The sequence below is a fragment of the Anolis sagrei genome, chromosome 3 (assembly GCF_037176765.1).
Source record: "Anolis sagrei isolate rAnoSag1 chromosome 3, rAnoSag1.mat, whole genome shotgun sequence".
NCBI classification, from domain to species: domain Eukaryota; kingdom Metazoa; phylum Chordata; class Lepidosauria; order Squamata; family Dactyloidae; genus Anolis; species Anolis sagrei.
Window position 1 is genome coordinate 176,001,591 of NC_090023.1, and position 19,521 is coordinate 176,021,111.

Below are 19,521 nucleotides of genomic sequence, written 5' to 3' on the forward strand. Positions count from 1 at the left end.
AAGCATCCCTTAGCAGCAATTCCCAAAATACTGGGAGATTGGGGGCTGAGATAGTGACACCTTCACTTTGTGATTCACAAATATTGTTTCATTCACAACATTATTAGAAATACTGTATATACAATGATATTCATTTATGTGTATATAAGGTGTATACTCTCTCTCTCTCCCTCTCTGTCTGTCTGTCTATCTATCTATTTATCTATCTATACTAGCTGTCCCCTGCCACGCGTTGCTGTGGCCCACATGGGGGTTCTTTGTGGGAGGTTTGGCCCAATTCTATCATTGGTGGGGTTTAAAATGCTCTGTGATTGTAGGTGAACTATAAATCCCAGCAACTACAACTCCCAAATGTCAATATCTATTTCCCCCAAACTCCACCAGTGTTCACATTTGGGCATACTGAGTATTCATGCCAAGTTTGGTCCAGATCCATCATTGTTTGAGTCCACAGTGATCTCTGGATGTAGGTGAACTACAACTCCAAAACGAAAGGACACTGCCCACCAAACCCTTCCAGTATTTTCTGTTGGTCATGGGAGAACTGTGTGGCAAGTTTGGTTCAATTCCTTCGTTGGTGGGGTTCAGAATGCTCTTTGATTGTAGGTGAACTATAAATCCCAGCAACTACAACTCCCAAATGTCAAGATTCTATTTCCCCCAAACTCCACCAGTGTTCACATTTGGGCATACTGAGTATTCATGCCAAGTTTGGTCCAGATCCATCATTGTTTGAGTCCACAGTGATCTCTGGATGTAGGTGAACTACAACTCCAAAACGAAAGGACACTGCCCGCCAAACCCTTCCAGTATTTTCTGCTGGTCATGAGAGAACTGTGTGGCAAGTTTGGTTCAATTCCTTCGTTGGTGGGGTTCAGAATGCTCTTTGATTGTAGGTGAACTATAAATCCCAGCAACTACAACTCCCAAATGTCAAGATTCTATTTCCCCCAAACTCCACCAGTGTTCACATTTGGGCATATGGAGTATTCTTTTAGAGTTTGGTCTAGATCCATCGTTGTTTGAGTCCACAGTGATCTCTGGATGTAGGTGAACTACAACTCCAAAACCAAAGGTCAATGCCCACGAAACCCTTCCAGTATGTTCTGTTGGTCATGGGAAAACTGTGTGCCAAGTTTGGTTCAATTCCATCGTTGGTGGCGTTCAGAATGCTCTTTGATTATAGGTGAACTATAAATCCCAGCAGCTACAACTCCCAAATGACAAAATCATAATTTTTTGAGTGATGGTCACTCCTTGTGCTGTGTGATGTTTTGTTGCCAAATTTGGTGTGATTTCATTCATTGGTTGTTTTGTTTTTAAGGTACTCATTATGTACAGTGTGTGTGTGTGTGTGTATATATATATGTTTATATGTATGTTTGATCCACAAAGGCTCCTACATGATTTGATGAAACTAGACCAAACTTGGCTGTTACTGTTCTAGTGTTGGTACGGTTACAACTTGTATAATTTGCAGAGTTTGTTGATTGAGTTGCATTAATTTCAACAAAATAGATATGTTTCTTGTTTTTAAAAGGAAATAATAATAATAATAATAATAATAATCTTTATTTACATCCCGCTACCATTTCTCCAAGGGATTCGGTGCGGCTTAAATGAGGCCGAGCCCACAACACATCAATAGCAAGCAATGCAAAACAATTAAAATAAATCTCACAAACAAAAATAAGCAATAAACATTAACAATAGCACAACAAACATTTATAAACCTATGGCTGGGCCAAATGTAATAATTAAAATTTAAAAAAATAATGCTGGGCATGAATAGGTGTAACTAGGATAGAATATTCAGAGAGGAATGGGGTGTGCAGACAGTCCTAGGTCAGTAATAAAGTGCATTTAGAGGCCATATTGCTGAGAGTTTCCTTATTCTGGGAAGGCACACTGGAACAACCACGTTTTCAGTCTCCTCCTAAAGACTGCCAGAGTTGGGGCCTGCCTGATGTCCTTGGGGAGTGAGTTCCAGAGTCGAGGGGCCACCACCGAGAAGGCCCTCTCCCTCGTCCCCACCAGTCACACCTGCGATGGAGGTGGAAGCAAGCAGGGCCTCTCCAGATGATCGAAGAGATCGTGTAGGTTCGTACACAGAAATGCGGTCATGCAGGTAGGCAGGTCCCAAACCATTCAGGGCTTTGTAGGTAAGAACCTGCACCTTGAATTGGGACCGGAAAATGAACGGCAGCCAATGGAGCTCCTTAAACAGGAGGGTTGACCGCTCCCTGTAAGGAGCACCAGTTAACAACCTGGTTGCCGCCCGTTGAACCAATTGAAATTTCCGGGCCGTTTTCAAGGGCAGCCCCACGTAGAGTGCATTATAGTAATCCAATCTGGAGGTGACTAAGGCATGGGCCACCCTGGCCAGATCTGACTTCACGAGGTCAGGCGTACGAGTCTTAATTTTGCGAAGGCCCTCCTGGCCACCGCCGACGCCTGAGACTCAAGCGTAAGTGATGAGTCCAGGACGACACCCAAAGTGCGGACCTGTAACTTCAGGGGGAGTGCAACCCCGTCCAGCACAGGTTGCCACCTGTGTTGATCATCATGTTTCTGATAGACCACGTAGAGCAGCTGTAGAAGAAACACAAGAATTAACTAGTGTCAAGGAAAATCTTTCAAACCCTATTTGTACAGTAAATGTTATGTGTTTATATATAAAAACTTGGTACCTAGCGAATCCTGGGTTATTTGAAAAAGGCATTGTTTGGTTTTGGATGTTATGAATGGGCCCTTTTGATATTAGTGCAGATCCATGATGGGGTTAACAGTAGTCTCTGGATGTAGGTGAAGGTACTGCAAATCCCATCATCCATGGACCATTCCCCCCCCCCCCAAACTTCACCAGGATGTAAAGTGCATCATGGGGGATCTGTATCCCAAATTTGGTCCACAATTCATGGCGGTCACAGTGATCTGTGGAAGTGGATGTAGGTACTGCAAATCCCATCATAGCTATTTTGCTGAATTTAATGCAATTCAATCAACAATCCGTGGTCCATCCTCCCCCAGATTGATTCAGGGTTTGCCTCTGCCCCATAGGATAAGGTTGGGTGGGGTTAGGCAAGCTACTTTCTCTTTCACAGGGAAAATCTGCAATCCAGGCTGTAGTAGCCTGCTTTTCTCACAGGGTTGCTATCTTAAGGCTCACAACAAGGTAACATACAGGGCAGTAGTTCCCAACCTTTGGGTCTCCAGGTGTTTTGGATTTCAGCTCCAAGATGGCTGGGATTTCTGGGAGTTGAAGTCCAAAACACTTGGAGGGCCAAAAGTTGGGAACCACTGATATAGGGTGTCCCTATATAAATAAACACACACACATATACATACACACACCCACGCACACACACCCTTTAATAGTCAACAGCAGTAGTAATGGGTTGTTGTAGGTTTTTTTGGGCTATATGGCCATGTTCTAGAGGCATTCTCTCCTGACGTTTCGCCTGCATCTACGGCAAGCATCCTCAGAGGTAGTGAGGTACTGCCAAGCCATCAAATGCTAATTAAGGTGGTCAGTTGAAACATTCACACCTAGCTTCAGCAGACAAGAGTCCTTTGTCTCACCCTGGTCATTCCACAGATATATAAACCCATTTTCGTAGTTCCAACAGACCTCACTACCTCTGAGGATGCTTGCCATAGATGCAGGCAAAACGTCAGGAGAGAATGCCTCTAGAACATGGCCATATAGCCCGAAAAAATCTATAACAACCCAGTGATTCAGGCCATGAAAGCCTTCAACAGTAATAGTAGTAATAATAGTAATAATAATATTTATTTATACTCCGCCGCCTTCTCCCCAATGGGGACTTGGGGCAGCTAACATGAGGCTGAGCCTAAAAAGAATACCATGAAATAAGATACAAAACAACAAAAAAGTAAACACAACAAAATACATAATGTAACAAAACAAAATAGACAGTGCAGAATAATATAATAAGATCAATCAGATAAGGCGGGCCAAATGTGCAAGATAAAATGATAAAAACATTAAAAACCTGGATGAGATAGGAAATAGAAAAAGTGTGTTTGTAAAGTAAATATATTCACTTATTGGAAGGCTAAGTGAATATATTTACAGTAGACGCTGTTATCCCGAACTCACGCAGGCAGAACTCTTAAGCAACTGGCAAAATGATTGAACAGAAGTAACACATTAAGTAAAAATTAAAATTAGTTTTAATGGAACTGTGTTTAAGTTAAGCTTGTCTGTATTTGTTTTTAATTACTGTACAGGCAGTCCCCAAGTTAGGAACAAGACAGGTTCTGTAGGTTTGTTCTTGAGTTGAATTTGTATGTAAATCGGAACAGGTACCTTTTTTTTTTTGTATATATGTTTATTTAGAATATAGTGCTCTGAGAAGAGCTGAAAGGAAAGAGGTGTATTAGTGCACTAAGACAATACAAACGGACACAAAAACAGACAAACAAACAAACATACCACTAGATATGTTACGACAGTATGTCAATAACAACACTTACCAACACCAACAATGATTCCCCCAGTGAATTCTAAAATACTTCCAGGATTTGCTGGTCAGTTTCAGGGGAATAAACTATACTTTGACCCCCTTTTCTTTTCTATTACTTATATTGGTATTGGTGTATTCGCCAGTTTCCTTTTGCTATACCTTCAAGTTTCCTTAATACATGGTATTAATATGTACCTCATTATACATCCCTTTCATATATTGTAAAAAGCCCTCCCAGTTGGTCCTAGGGGGTTTTACTATGCTCTGTGACATTTTTTGGGTGAGGATGTCCATATTCATGATGTCCCATATTTTCAGTAACCATTGCTCTACAGTCGGTATCTCCTTAGATTTCCATATTCTAGCTACCACTGTTCTCGCCGCTGTGGTAAAATAGAAAAAAAGTTTTTCTGAGTTCTTGTCCTTGATGGAGTCGACTATTCCCAGCAACATTACCTCCGGTTTAAGTTCTATCTTTTCCTTTAAAATGATCTCGCTTATTTTTTTGACTTCACGCCAGAAGGACTTTACCTTTTTACATTTCCACCACATGTGGATGTAGTTACCTTTTTGTTTTTCGCATCTCCAGCAGACATCTCTAATTCTACCTTTGCTAAACTTAGATATTTTCTCGGGCGTGAGGTACCATCTATAAAAAGACTTAAACCAATTCTCTTTCATCTCCGCTGCGTAGGTGTATTTTATTTTATTGCACCACACTTCCTCCCATTCTGTCATGTGTATTGATCTTCCTACATCTCTTGACCATTGTATCATGACTCCTTTCACCTGTTCCGTCTCCGTGGACCATATTAACAATTGTTGGTATACTTTTTTAATTGTTTTCTTTTCTGATTTCATTATCCTGTCCCAGAATGTTTCTTGGGTTTGAAATCCTTTCTTCGCGTCTATTTTGAAGTTTTCTAATATTTGGTGGTATTGAAACCAAGAAATAGATTGATCTAGATGTTTTAGTTCTTCTTGGGATTTCAGCTTGATCTCGGGTGCATTTATCTTTAGTAGCTGGGCATACGATAGCCAGCGATCTCTAGGAATTTCTCTCAAGTGGAATGCTTCATTAGGTGCAAACCAAAGGGGGGTCTTGCTATATAGCCTGTCTTTGTATCAGGTACCTTTTTAAAGCCGTATATATATATCCATACACACACACACACATTCTTTAGCATTGGATAGCATAGGGAAGGGTTGACACCCTTATTTATTATTTATTTATTTACAACACTTATATGCCGCCCTTCTTACCCCGAAGGGGACTCAGAATGGCTTACAAGATATATATACATACAATATATTATATTATTAGCATAGTACAATATCAGTATTATATATTTCTATATTGCACTATACCATTATATTGTAATATTAGTAATACTGCATGTAATATGAATATATAATTATAATATTGGGGAGTTTGTTTTGCTGTTTGTGTTCCTGTTCAGAAAATTAACCTCACTTTATGTCGCTGTGATCATTGGATTTTGAACAATGTGGTTTGTTGTGGAAACAAGGATTGGCAGTGAAGTTTCAGTGGAGACACCTGTTTCCCATCATAACTCTTCCAAGAGTGAATTTCCCTTCCAAGGGGTAGATTTCTCTCACCTCCTGTTGTCTCACCCCATTCTTAACTATTATTTGCTTGTAAGTCAGGTGTTTGTAACTCGGGGACTGCCTATATTTCAATATTAATATCAATAAGGGTCCCCTCGTGATGCAGCAGGTTAAACTGCTAAGCTGATGAAATTGCTGATTGAAAGGTTGGCAGTTCGAATCCGAGGAGCGGGGTGAGCTCCTGCTGTTAGGCCTGGCTTCTCCCAACCTAGCAGTTGAAAAACATGCAAATGTGAGTAGATCAATAGGTACTTCTCCAGTGGGAAGGTGACGGCAGTCCATGCAGTCATGCTGGCCACATGACCTTGGAGGTGTCTGTGGACAGTGCCAGCTCTTCGGCTTAGAAATTGAGATGAGCACCATCCCCCAGAGTCGGACACAACTGGACTTAATGTCAAGGGGAAACCTTTACCTTGACTATCAAGTCAACACAGAGTTTATGGTATGGGGTATAGTATTATCTCCTGCATATGTCATCAGTTGGGGACCCCTCTCGCAGGTCCAACTACTGCTCTGGGCCAGAGTGAAGAGAGAAGGGAGCAGAAGACAGTACCCGATTGTCTCCTGTGCTATTCTAATAATAGAATATAATGTAATATAATACAATATATTGTATATACATATGATATTTATAGTATTACTAGCTGTCCCTTGCCACGTGTTGCTGAGGCCCAGTCTGGTGATCTGGAAAATAAAGTAATAAGAAAGTGTCAGTTTTTAATATATGTAATTTCTTTATGCTTGTGGGTAAATAGTATTTCTTGTTCTTTCTTTGTCAGTGTTGATGTGGAGTGTCTTATTTGACTACTCTGGAACATGCAACGTATAATGTTGCATGTTAGAGGTCCCTTTCAAATCTATGATACTATATCTGTGTGTGTGTGAATCATATCTATTTATCTATATTTATGACTGGATGGCTCTTTGTCAAGAGGACTTTGATTATATTTTCTTGCCCTGGTGAAGAGAGTATTTTCTGTTTGTCATGGGGGTTCTGTGTGGGAAGTCTGCCCAAATTCTGTTGTTGGTGGGGTTCAAATGCTCTTTGATTGTAGGTGAACTATAAATCCCAGTAACTACAACTCCCAAATGTCAAGGTCTATTTCCCCCAAACTCCATCTGTATTCATATTTGGGCATATGGAGTATTTGTGCCAAGTTTGGTCCAGATCCATCATTGTTTGAGTCCGCAGTGCTCTCTGGATGTAGGTGAACTACAACTCCCAAACTCTAGGTCAATGCCCACCAAGCCCTTCAATGTTTTCTGTTGGTCATGGGAGTCCCGTATGCCACGTTTGGTTCAATTCCATCACTGGTGGAGTTCAGAATGCTCTTTGATTGTAGGGGAACTATAAATCCCAGTAACTACAACTCCCAAATGACAAAATTAAATTTTTTTGAGTGAAGGACATACATAGTGTTGTTAGGTGTAAGCTTTCCAAATTTAGTGTCCATTCGTCCAGTGGTTTTTGAGTTATGTTAATCCCACAAACGAATATTACATTTTTATTTATATAGATAATAGATAATGTAATGCAATATAATACTAATAATAATATTATAATTATAATTATATATTTATACTAGCTGTGCCCTGCCACGCGTTGCTGTGGCCTATAGTAAAACTTATCAAAGTTGAGGTAGATATCTGGACTATTATGAAAGAGAGGTACCTACCTATTCCTTCCCCCTTTTCCTCCCCCTTTCTCTACTTTCTTCCTTCTCTCCCTCTTTCTTTCTTTCCTTCTTTCACTACTTGGTTTCATCCTTCTCTCTTTCCTTCATTCCCTCCCCATTTCTTCCTTTGCCTTTCTTCCCTCCCTCTTTGCTTCCTTCTTTCACTTTTTATTTCCTTTTATTTCACCACCATCATAACAATAACAATGCAATGCATTGCCTCTGGGACCTGACACCTCTCCCATTCCCCCTAAAAGGGTCTCAGAGGAACAATAGCATCATCATAATAATAATAGAAATAACAACCCTTACCCTCCATGTGTTGCTGTGGCCAATCTTCCCTCTTTCTCTCCTTCTTTCCCTCCCTCCCTCCCTCCCTCCCTCCCTCCCTCCTTCCTTCCTTCCTTCCTTCCTTCCTTCCTTCCTTCCCATCTTTCCTTCTCCTCTTCTTTCTCTATCTCTTTCCTTCCTTCCCCCTTTTTCTTTCTCTTCTGCTGTCTCTCTTTTCTTTCCTTCCATCTTTCCTTTTCTTTCCTTTTCTTCTTCCTCTAACTTTCTTTCCTTCCCCCTTTTTCTTTACCTCCCTTTCTCTTTCTTCCTTCTTTCCTTCCTTCCTGTCTTTCCTAGATTTTGACAGGGCGGGAAGGGGCAGGGTGGGGTTTGGAGGTGGCCTGAAGTAAAAGGAGGTAAGATTGGGGCAGGGGAGTGATGGAGCGTGGGGTTGCGTGTGTGTGTGCGGCGGCGGGGGGAGTGATGGAGCCTGGGGTTGCGTGTGTGTGTGCGGCGGCGGGGGGAGTGGGGTTGCGTGTGTGTGCGGTGGTGGGGGGAGTGATGGAGCATGGGGTTGCGTGTGTGTGTGCGGCGGCGGGGGGAGTGATGGAGCGTGGGGTTGCGTGTGTGTGTGCGGCAGGGTGTGTGTGTGTGCGGGAAGCGGCGCGGCGGGGCTTGGAGTGGGCATGGTTTCCGCAGAGGGAACGTTGGCCGGAAGGCCATGTGCGCGCGCGATGGAACTTGCGGCTGGGCGCCAATGCGCATGCTCAGTTGTTTTGCCGTTTTGTGAGTGTGTTGTTGTGTTGTTTTTCATTTTGAGTAGATATGTTTGTACCTTGTGGGTTGTGTTATGGGCACGGGGATTTTAGTTAAGTTTCGTTGGGGGATTTTTGAGTTTTGTTGTTTTGCCGTTTTGTGAGTGTGTTGTTGTGTTGCTTTTCATTTTGAGTAGATATGTTTATACCTTGTGGGTTGTGTTATGGGTACGGGGATTTTGGTTAAGTTTCGTTGGGGGATTTTTGAGTTTTGTTGTTTTGCCGTTTTGTGAGTGTGTTGCTGTGTTGTTTTTCATTTTGAGTAGATATGTTTGTACCTTGTGGGTTGTGTTATGGGCACAGGGATTTTGGTTAAGTTTCGTTGGGGGATTTTTGAGTTTTGTTGTTTTGCCGTTTTGTGAGTGTGTTGTTGTGTTGTTTTTCATTTTGAGTAGATATGTTTGTACCTTGTGGGTTGTGTTATGGGTATGGGAATTTTGGTTAAGTTTCGTTGGGGGGTTTTTGAGTTTTGTTTCCTCGTTGGATGCCCCTAACAAATTTATATATATAGATTACATGTAATATTACTAGTAATATTACAATATAATGATATAGTACAATATAGTAATATTTAATACTGATATTATACTATGCTAATAATATATATTGAATGTCTATATATCTTGAAAGTCACTCCGAGTCTCCTTCGGGGTGAGAAGGGCAACATATAAATGTTGCAAATAAATAAATATTAGCAAGGCCTATTTTAATAGCCATTCTCAAGCAACTAGAAACTACATTTATTTGGTATCTACCAATCCCCATGGATGCCAGTTAACTGAGAGTCTACTGTATGCTGAAGAATGTTTATAATTTAATCAGAGTTACGGATTATATTTTAAATTGCCATTTTATGTAAGCTGTCCGAATTGTCAACTCCATCCAGCTATGCACTGCTCACATTGTTTAAATGCAGAGTTGTAAAGTTTGACCCCCCTGCCATACAGGAAAAGCACAATCAAAGTACCCTTGACAGAAGGCCATCCAGCCTCTGTTTAAAAGCTTCCAAGGAAGGACTTCTAATTTTGTGACAGTTCTTTACTATGGGACTCTTTAACCCTGTTAAGTGTGTATACATTTTTGGGTGACATAATGTATGTGAAGTGTTTGGTGTCCTCTTAAGACACAGTTGTTTTGTCTAGTAGAGAAATGAATGACGTTCTTAAATGGGGAGGGGATACCTAGAAAAAAAGGTAGTTACTTTACATCCTTGTATACATGTAACAAGGGTATTCACAAGTATTGTGAATTTTTTTTTAGAAAAAAAAACACACTTGAAATCTGAAGACCAATGGCAGCTCTACTGCCAAACCCTCCTTCTACCCTTTAACCTAGAGTTTAACATAATAGAGAAAATGGGTTGAGTAACTGATAGCATGATCATGGCCACCCACCCTGTTTCAATAGTTTGTTCCTTTTTGCAATTTAAAAGGTTCTGTGTTTAAGAAGGAAAAGTGATCCTGTGTTTCACCTCAACCAAAGAACTTTATGAGCTGTGAAGGGATCATGTGTTTCTTTTATCTCAACAACAACAACAACAACAACAACAATAATAATAAATGCAGAGCAGAAGAGAAAACTGGCAAAAGAAGGCTTCCCATGGACAGTTCCTGGGAAAAATTTAGAGCAAAATTGACAAGTCAGTTTGGTGGTGTTATCCACTCCTTCTTTATTACATGTATATCCTATGTTTTGGTTAACTTTTAATTAAAAACTGACAAATTATAAATCTGTTCATGTAAAATACCGTATACATTTAAATGATGATGACGACAACAGCAACATTCAAGGTGGCTTATAAAACAATACAGTACAGTGAATGGGAATTTATCACTAAAATCAGTAGTTGAAAATGTCAGATAATAATAATAATAATGATGATGATGATGATGAACATAGATGTGACTCACAAATGGAACACTGAAAAAGGAGATGGAGGGCCTGATTCTGGTAGCTCAAGAACAAGCAATGAGAACAAATACCATCAAAGCCAGAATTGAAAAGTTAATGACAGATTCCAAGTGTAGACTCTGCAAGGAAGCAGTTGAACATTGCGCAGATGGACTACAAGCAGAGGCATAATACTGTTGCTCAGATGATCCACTAGAACTTTTGCCACAAATACCATATGCCTGCGACAGAAAACTGGTGAGAGAAAAAGTTACAGAAAACGAACTGTCAAACTACTCTGACCCTTCTGAATTCAGACTGACAGAGTTTTGGAACACAATACTCCTGACCTCATGGTTGTGGGGGAAAACAAAGTATGGATGATTGATATTGCATTCCCAGGCAACAGCAGAATTGACGAGAAGCAACTGGAAAAACTTACACGATATGAGGATTTAAAGTTTGAACTGCAAAGACTCTGGCACAAGTCAGTAAATGTGGTCCCAGTGGTGATCAGCATACTGGGTGCAGTGCCTAAAGACCTTGGCCTGCACTTAAAAACTATCGGCACTGACAAAATTAACATCTGTCAGCTGCAAAAGGCCACCCTATTTGAATCTGCACTCATTATTCACCAATACATCACATAGTTCTAGACACTTGGGAAGTGTCGGACGTGTGATTGAATACAAAAGCCAGGATAATGATCTTGTTGTGTACTGATCTTGTTGTGTATCTAATAAGAAGAAGAAGAAGAAGAAGAAGAAGACAGAACGCCTGATTCCTGTAGCCCAGGCGCAAGCCATCAGAACAAATGCCATTAAGGCCACGATTGAAAAATCAGCTGATGACCCAAAATGCAGACTGTGCAAGGAAACTGATGACACCATGGACCATATCCTCAGCTGCTGCAAGAAAATCGCACAAACGGACTACAAACAGAGGCACAACTCTGTGGCCCAAATGATTCACTGAAACTTATGTCACAAGTACCACCTACCATTGGTGGGATCATAAACCTGCAAAGGTAATGGAAAATAAAGACGCAAAAATACTGTGGGACTTTTGAATCCAGACTGACAAAGTTTTGGAACACAATACACCAGACATCATGATTGTGGAAAAGAAAAAAGTTTGGAATATTGATGTCGCCATACCAGGTGAAAGTCGCATTGAGGAAAAACAACAGGAGAAACTCAGCTGTTATCAGGACTTCAAAATCAAACTGCAGAGGCTCTGGCATAAACCAGTACAGGTGGTCCCAGTGGTCATTGGCACACTGGGTGCCGTGCCAAAAGATCTCAGCCGGCATTTGGAAACAATAAACATTGACAAAATCATGATCTGTCAACTGCAAAATCCCACCTTACTTGTATCAGCGTGCACCATTCGAAAATACATCACACAGTCCTAGATGCTTGGGAAGTGTTCGACTTGTGATTTTGTGATACGAAATCCAGCATATAGATCTCGTTTGCTGTGACATACTGTGTTTTTGTGTCAGAAATAATAATAATAATAATAATAATTATTATTATTATTATTATTTTGTAGCTTCCGGAATGCAGTGGTTTTGACTTTTCTGGGTTTGATTTTTTTACAGATTTGATTGCAAATGTTCTCTCTGGGAATCTGTAGTTTTCCAATGCACTTCTGTGATCAGTTTCCAGCAGAAATTGACCGGAATCATGCTGGAAGTCTAGAAATAGAGGTGTTCTTCATTCACAATTTTTCACTTCCACTGATGCTCCTAACCCCTGCAGATGTGGATAGCTAGTAGGAATGCTTGACATCTCTCATTGAAAACAACAGGCCAGCATTGACCGAAGAGAGAAAAATGGTGTAATGATTCCGATAGAAGGACTTATAGAGGTGACAAAAGCAGCTAAAAGATTAATGAATCTAGTAAACAGGGGCATCTGTTGCATGTCAGTTTGTTAAGTGTTTCTTTGTCACTGCTCAGAGTTTCTTGTATAGAATTTGCAGTAGCGTTTTTGAAGGAAAAAGGGATAATACTACACTGAGGATCCAACAGGGTTTTTGGTTTTTTGCTCTAAAAAAAAAAACCTTATCTGCTTTCCATGTCTTGTATGACAGGTGAACATCCATTGAGCTGTCTTCTCTATCCCTCCCCCATTGAACAAACAGCAATTGGGTTTAAAGTCTGAGCAGGCTAACAGATAGGGACAGTGAAGGTGGCTATAAAAGCAAAGCCTCCTTCCATGTAATCCTTTAAGGCGATTTTCTTTTCTTCCTGGCATGGCTCTGCCCCGAAACGGTTTCAGTTTTCACTGTGGAGGAAAAGGTGTGGTAAGAAGAATATGCTGTCCAAAGTTTACTTAATTGACGTGTCCTGAGGTTGAGCTTACACTGATTCCTAAAGTGTGAGAAACCCTCAGTTTAAACTATTGTTAGAGACAGTAGAGGTTTGAGCATTGCGCTGTGGCTGGAGACCAGGATTTGAATCCCATTTTGCTCAGCCGTGAAATGGCAAATGGGAATGTTAAAGGCAAAAGGTCCCTAAGACCAAAAGTCAAACAGTTATATAATTGCAATAATGTACATATATTATGTCTTTGCTTAATTGCTACAACATTCGATATATAGGCATCTAGTACAAATTATACTACATACAATTCTCTAAACCCAAAACTATTTTTCTTATGTGGTATAAACAACCAATTCTTACAGCAAAATGTACAGCTGCTTTAAGGTTCTTTTGAAAATAAATTTATCAATAACAATACAAAGTTTGTAAACCTTTTTACAAGTCTCTTAATCCAGAGCTTCTTAATGTAGGTACGCCGCTGATTCCTACAGTTGAATATATCCGTTTGTCGACCATATTTTGCTAAAGTTTGTTCACAGCAACACACAGTTTATCAGTCCTTTTTCAAAATCCACAGTTTGTCAACCGCAACCGGTTTCGACTACATGCAGTCTTCTTCAGGTGGTAGTAGAAATCCAAAATAGTAAGTTTTGTAAAGTAGACAATTCTTCAAGTAAAGTCAATATATGAAGGTAAACAATTATGAGGACCTAAAGGGAACACATTCGGTGGCTAAACATAGTAAGGAAAGCAATTATCAAAAGTAGAATCAAAATACTCACATAGGTTCTCCTACAAAGGTGCTCTGCTTTTTAGTATATTTCTGTGGCAAGCACACAGGAAGCAGATGGAGATTCCAGTATATAAAGAGAAACTAATAGTGTATGAAGAGAATTTTAAAGGGGCCCCGTATAGCTGTCAGAGTGGGTGTGTTCCAGTTTGCAATAGTAAGTTACTCAAAAGAGAAACTTGTTTTAAGAGCCATGTGCTAGCTCACATGAAACACTGAAATGAAATAGAATCATTCACACCCTTAGGATATACAGTTTCAAGAGTGAAAATCCAAAAGGCTTCATGTTGTGGTAGTCTAGTAGATAAATCTATATTTATGGGGGATGTAACCACCTCTAAAATTAGGACCCTAAGTGTTTCTGGACTATGTTTCATGTCATTGAAATGTTTGTATAGGCTTGAATCGACAGCCTGATTTCTAATTTTGCTTTTGCATTCGATTATACGGAGTTTAATTTGTCTGCTGGTTTGTCCAACATACATCAAGCAGTTGGGACAAAAGATGATGTAAATGACACCAGTAGTTGTGCATGTAGCAAAATGACACAGTTGATTGTTACAAACACTTAAATGGGAATGTTTCAATTGGCCACCTTGATTAGCATTGAATGGCCTTGCAGATTCAAAGCCTGGCTACTTCAGACTTGGCTCCAGCAGACAACAACAACAACAACAACAATACTTTTATCTCCCTGGGGGGACTCAGGGTGGTTCCAAGCAACAACATCAAAACATACAGAGTCACAACATGAACAAAAAAATAACAGTGACAGCAACATAAGCATGGAATTGCCCAACAACACATAAATATTAAAAGAAAAAATCCTGCCTGCTCTTCATGTCTATTTGTTAGGGGATGGAAAAGGAATGGGTCAGGACAATTTAAAAGGCTGGGTCAAGACTGATACAAATTGAAATAAAGATGGGACCTACATTTGGGTACAGTACTGCAATAGATAAACGACAGAAGCGGGGACAACCTATTTCCAGGGGCCTGTTAGGAGAATAACCAGTGTAATATATAGCGGGCTAGGTTGTGTCCGGACAGTGTCTAGGCTGAGCTAGCACTGGTCACTCTCGAAGATTTTTGAAACCACCGAGTCTTCAAACTCTTACGAAAAGAGGGGAGGGATGGGTCCTGTCTTCTTTCCCTTGGAAGGGCGTTCCAGAGGCGGGGGGCCACCACCAAGAAGTCCCTCTCTCTCGACCTCACCCTGCACATTCCACAGATATATTACACTACTTGCCTAGCTTCCAACAGACCTCACAACCTCTGAGGATGCCTGACATAGATATGGGCAAAACATCAGAAGGGAATGTTTCTGGAACATGGACACACAACCCAGAACTCTTAAAACTGGATCATTTTTGTAGGTCTTCCCTGTTGAAAGATAGGCAAGCAGGGTTATTGGTCTGAAATATGGGTAAAACCAGCCCCACTCCGCTAGCTGTAGTATTCAAGAAACATGAAAGCTGCAGCCATGCAATACACTAGTTTGGAGAAGTGGTGCTTTATATTGTGGAAGTAATGGGACTGTGCCGTGAACCATCACAGAGATTAAGATCCTCTGGGGAGGCCTGCTTTCCGTCCCGCCATTGTCACAGGCGCAATTGGTGGGGATGGGGCCTTCTTGGTGATTGCTCCCCAGCTATGGAACTCCCTTCCTGGTGAGATCAGGTCAGCCCCCTCCCTCCTGTCCTTTAGAAGGATGGTAAAAACTTGGCTGTGGGACCAAGCTTTCAGGACAGGGCAATAAAGCAGTAATAGGAAAGATGACCAGGCCAATTAGATTTGACGCAGATGACTAGGACGGTTTTGAATTGTGTATTTTAATATTTTGATAAATGTTTTTTAATGTTTATGTATGTGTATGCGAATTTGTGTCCCGGCATTGAATGTTTGCCGTGTGTATGCTGTGCCCCACCCCGAGTCCCCTTTGGGATGAGAAGGGCGGAATATAAATGTTTTAAATAAATGAATAATTGAATATTACCTACATTTAACACGTAGTGCCTTCCATATTATCCAGACAGTGAGACATGCAGTTAATCTTTGGAGTTGTCACAGTGGATGGTCAGAGACTTAGCAGTAGTGTGCACTCTGTTTTGTAATGTTGATTGCTTTGAGAAACTATGGAAGGAAAGAGCTTGTAGGTATACGAAAGCATTAGTCTCAGTTAGAGTTGACCCATTGGATCACTTGCTGAATGGCAAGTCAACATGTATGTACATTGCACTATTTCTAGATACGATTTAGATCTGAAACATTTCCAGTGTTGATTTCAGTGATTCCTTTGGAGCAAAAACCTCTCTCTTTTGGGGGATCATATTGATTTGGCCTTCTTACATATTCAAATGCTTTGGGCAGAATAATATCACGCCAGCATCTTTCTCTTTTCACCTTGTCTCTTGCAGCCTTTTCTATTTCTCAGTCTGTTCTGGAGGATGGTCCACTTTCCATGTGCAGATTCTAAGTGTACATGAGAGAAGGGAAATAACTCTCTTTCTAGGTTGGTGAGAAGAACCAGAGGATGCAGTTTCGTGGAAAAGTATAAACATTACCATTTTACTTCATTATAACTGAAAAAAATCTTACATTTTCTTTGTTTTCCAGAAAATGATCAAGGCGAATATATTTCTCCATTCCATGACATTCCAATACATGGAAATGCCAACAAGGTAATATTGAACATTGTGTTGTGATGCCCTCAGCCCAATCTTGCAAGTTAGAAAAATGGCTTAGTTACTAGATTGTACCTATTTAATTCAACCTAAAGGAAGACAATATTTTTGTATGTATTTTAACAGTTAGACTGTATTCAGTTAGACTGTATTCAGTCTAACTTCTGGTGATACTTAAGAACTAAGAGTAACTTACTACAATGTCACTTAAGTAAAAAATTGCCTTTGTGGTAGGAATAGCCAGAATTCAGCATACTCATGTGAAATGATTTTTTTTTCTTAAGCAGGGCTTTGGGGGGAAAAAATCTATGATTACCATAACTCTCTGTCCATAACTGGCTTCTTTAGACCCAGTTCTACATTTGAGCTTTTCACTATACAATTATCCTCCTAACTTGCAGCAACCTCCAGCTTACAGTGGGAAAAAACATGGAAGTATTTTATTCCTCTGCGATGTTGGGGCTGATGGAGAAAGTAAAGAAGTTGATTTATTGCATTTTACACCCAGATTTTACATTATTGTGGTATTTAAATTGATACTAATTTTTTTAAAAGTTGGTTTTTGTTCCAATAGTAATTTTGGTCTAAATATGTTTTGTCTTCCACTTCTAGCTTAGATTTTTTTTTTTCAGAACCAGGACTGGCAGTCCCCAAGTTACAAACAAGATAGGTTCTGTAGGTTTGTTAAGTTGAATTTGTTTGTCAGCTGGAACAGTAAACAGTTGGCCATCATTGCATGAATGATGCCAATATATACTGGGGAGACTGGTGCCTTGAATTCTTTCAGACCAGAATATTAAAGCAAGAGCTGACTTGGAGCAAATATGTGGTCTTCACTCCAGTAAACTAGAGGAGTACAGGATGCTGATTGTTCTTCAGTCCTCATTAGTTAATCCCGATGCAATTTGTTATCAATGCTGGAGAAGTAATTTTCTGTATAAAATTGGGCTTTATGCTCAATAGGTTACACACCCCTGCCCAGAAGCCAGGTTTCATTGGACTGAACACATTGAATTCGAAGTGGGACATTGCTTTTATCTAGCTCTTATTCTAACATTAGTATGAATTCAGCTAATAGCTTGTGGCATTTTTTTTTTCGTGTCAGGAGCAACTTGAGAAACTGCAAGTCGCTTCTGGTGTGAGAGAATTGGCTGTCTGCAAGGATGCTGCCCGGGGGATGCCAGGATGTTTTATCATCCTGTGGGAGTCTTCTCTTATGTCACTGCACGGGAAACTGGAGCTGACAGAAAGGAGCTCACCCCGCTCCCTGAATTCAAACTGCCGACCTTTCGGTCAGCAGTCCTTCCAGCACAAGGGTTTAACCCATTGCACCACTTGGGCCACCAAGTAGTGCAATGAAGTATAGATAAAATACTGTTAATTTGTCTTCAGAACAAAGAGATTAGTAATATAAAGGCATGAGATGTGTGTTTTTTAAAAAATGAATCAGAATATGGTCAACAAATTCGATTACAAGACTTCAAAAAGCAAGGCACCATTGCAAGGAGTTGATCCAAAATGATAACTGAAAATGTAACTAGTGTTGGATGGAAAGTAAATATGAAAAATTGGTACTTGGCTACATATACATTGATCAATGTATCTGCGGAGCAACTGAAAACTATTATGAGGGGCTGTGGGGCGTAACATTGCACATAACTGAATACGTAATGCCACACCACCTATGTAGTTTTCTGTCGCCACTTTAATACCTGGGACGTACTCTGTTTCTGTCCTGTTACAAGTGCCTTCCTTCTTGACTCATTGAGGGGAAAAAGAATTTCCTTTCTAAATCCCTTTACTGCCTTGTACTGCTGCAGTTTCCTTTTTAAATTGGCTGGGGCTTTCTTGTGAGTTGTTAAACTTTTGTGCTTTATATCACATGCTTGAGACACTCCGGTAAGCAACAAAGTAACAAAGTTTATTTATAGCTTCTGGTTCCAATGCTTTATGGTTACATTTGCGTTTTGTTACAGTCTCGAGTCTTACATTCAGTATCATTCACTCAGTTGACTTTTCTTATGAAACCCTCACTATCTCACATCAACAAATATGTTACTTTCTTCATATACCCTTGGCTGAACTATTTTCTGACTTAGGCCACACTGACGCCTTCTTATTTTTCCTTAAACCTTGAGCTCTATTTTCCCGATTGCTTCTCTCTAACTGAGTTTTCTAACTGCTCCCCACTTCTCTTTTTTAACTGACAAACTCTAACTGCTTCTTTCAAACTTGACTCCACCCCTTTAGAATGTTCAGTTCTGTAACTGCCATTCTAGCTCAGCGGCCTTTTCAAATTCTGGCATAGTCTCATCTGCATACGACCAATCGGCTTCACATATGCAAATTAATCCTGCCTTCACTGTTGCTATCCTATTTGAGCCAATTCTTCCCTATCAGCCATATTGTAACCTAGAGCTACACACCAAAAATACAACATAGATCATAAAATTCACTACAGGGGCACCACAGTTTAACAAATTTCTTTTGAAATCAGATTTGGGTGTATCTTTTGATTATAGTGTCCTCTGTTTAAAATGATATGGTTGTGTTATAAAATGTTCAAATATAGCTTTCATCTTAAGCAGAAAACAATAGCGTTAAGGTCTGTAGGATTAAACCTGTATGGTGAAGATCCTTTTTTGGAGGTGAACCTCTACTGGCTTATCCTAACGGCACATGCAAAGATTTTGTGATCCTGGGAACTATCCAATGCAGATTGTCAGACTTCACTTCTCTTTGTTTTTATTGCAGGGAAACTTCATCTCATGGGTGCTACGCAGCTTCAGTGACAGCACAGTTAGGGAGTCCAGTTCATTTCATTTATATGTTAATTAACCCACCTTTCTCTTGGCGTTGCCAGAGTTTAGGGCAAAAGGTTACATTGCCCAGTCTTGTTCCTAGCTCTTGCTCCTAATCCTGATATTTTTAAGATCTTAAGAGGATTG

The 19,521-nt window shown here is 40.2% G+C and overlaps 1 protein-coding gene across 2 annotated transcripts in view; it reads left to right on the top strand.

Moving 5' to 3' along the window:
* Positions 1–19,521, top strand: part of PPA1 (inorganic pyrophosphatase 1) — a 41,583-nt gene that overhangs the window by 336 nt on the left and 21,726 nt on the right. Inside the window, exons 1-2 of one of the 2 annotated variants that reach the window (XM_067465698.1) lie at positions 13,015–13,075; positions 16,506–16,570. In XM_067465698.1, the coding sequence (XP_067321799.1) occupies positions 13,030–13,075; positions 16,506–16,570 (111 nt within the window). In that variant the 5' untranslated portion in view covers positions 13,015–13,029. Of the gene's footprint in view, positions 1–13,014; positions 13,076–16,505; positions 16,571–19,521 lie in introns of those variants that run through there. The other variant, XM_060768834.2, reaches the window with a different exon arrangement.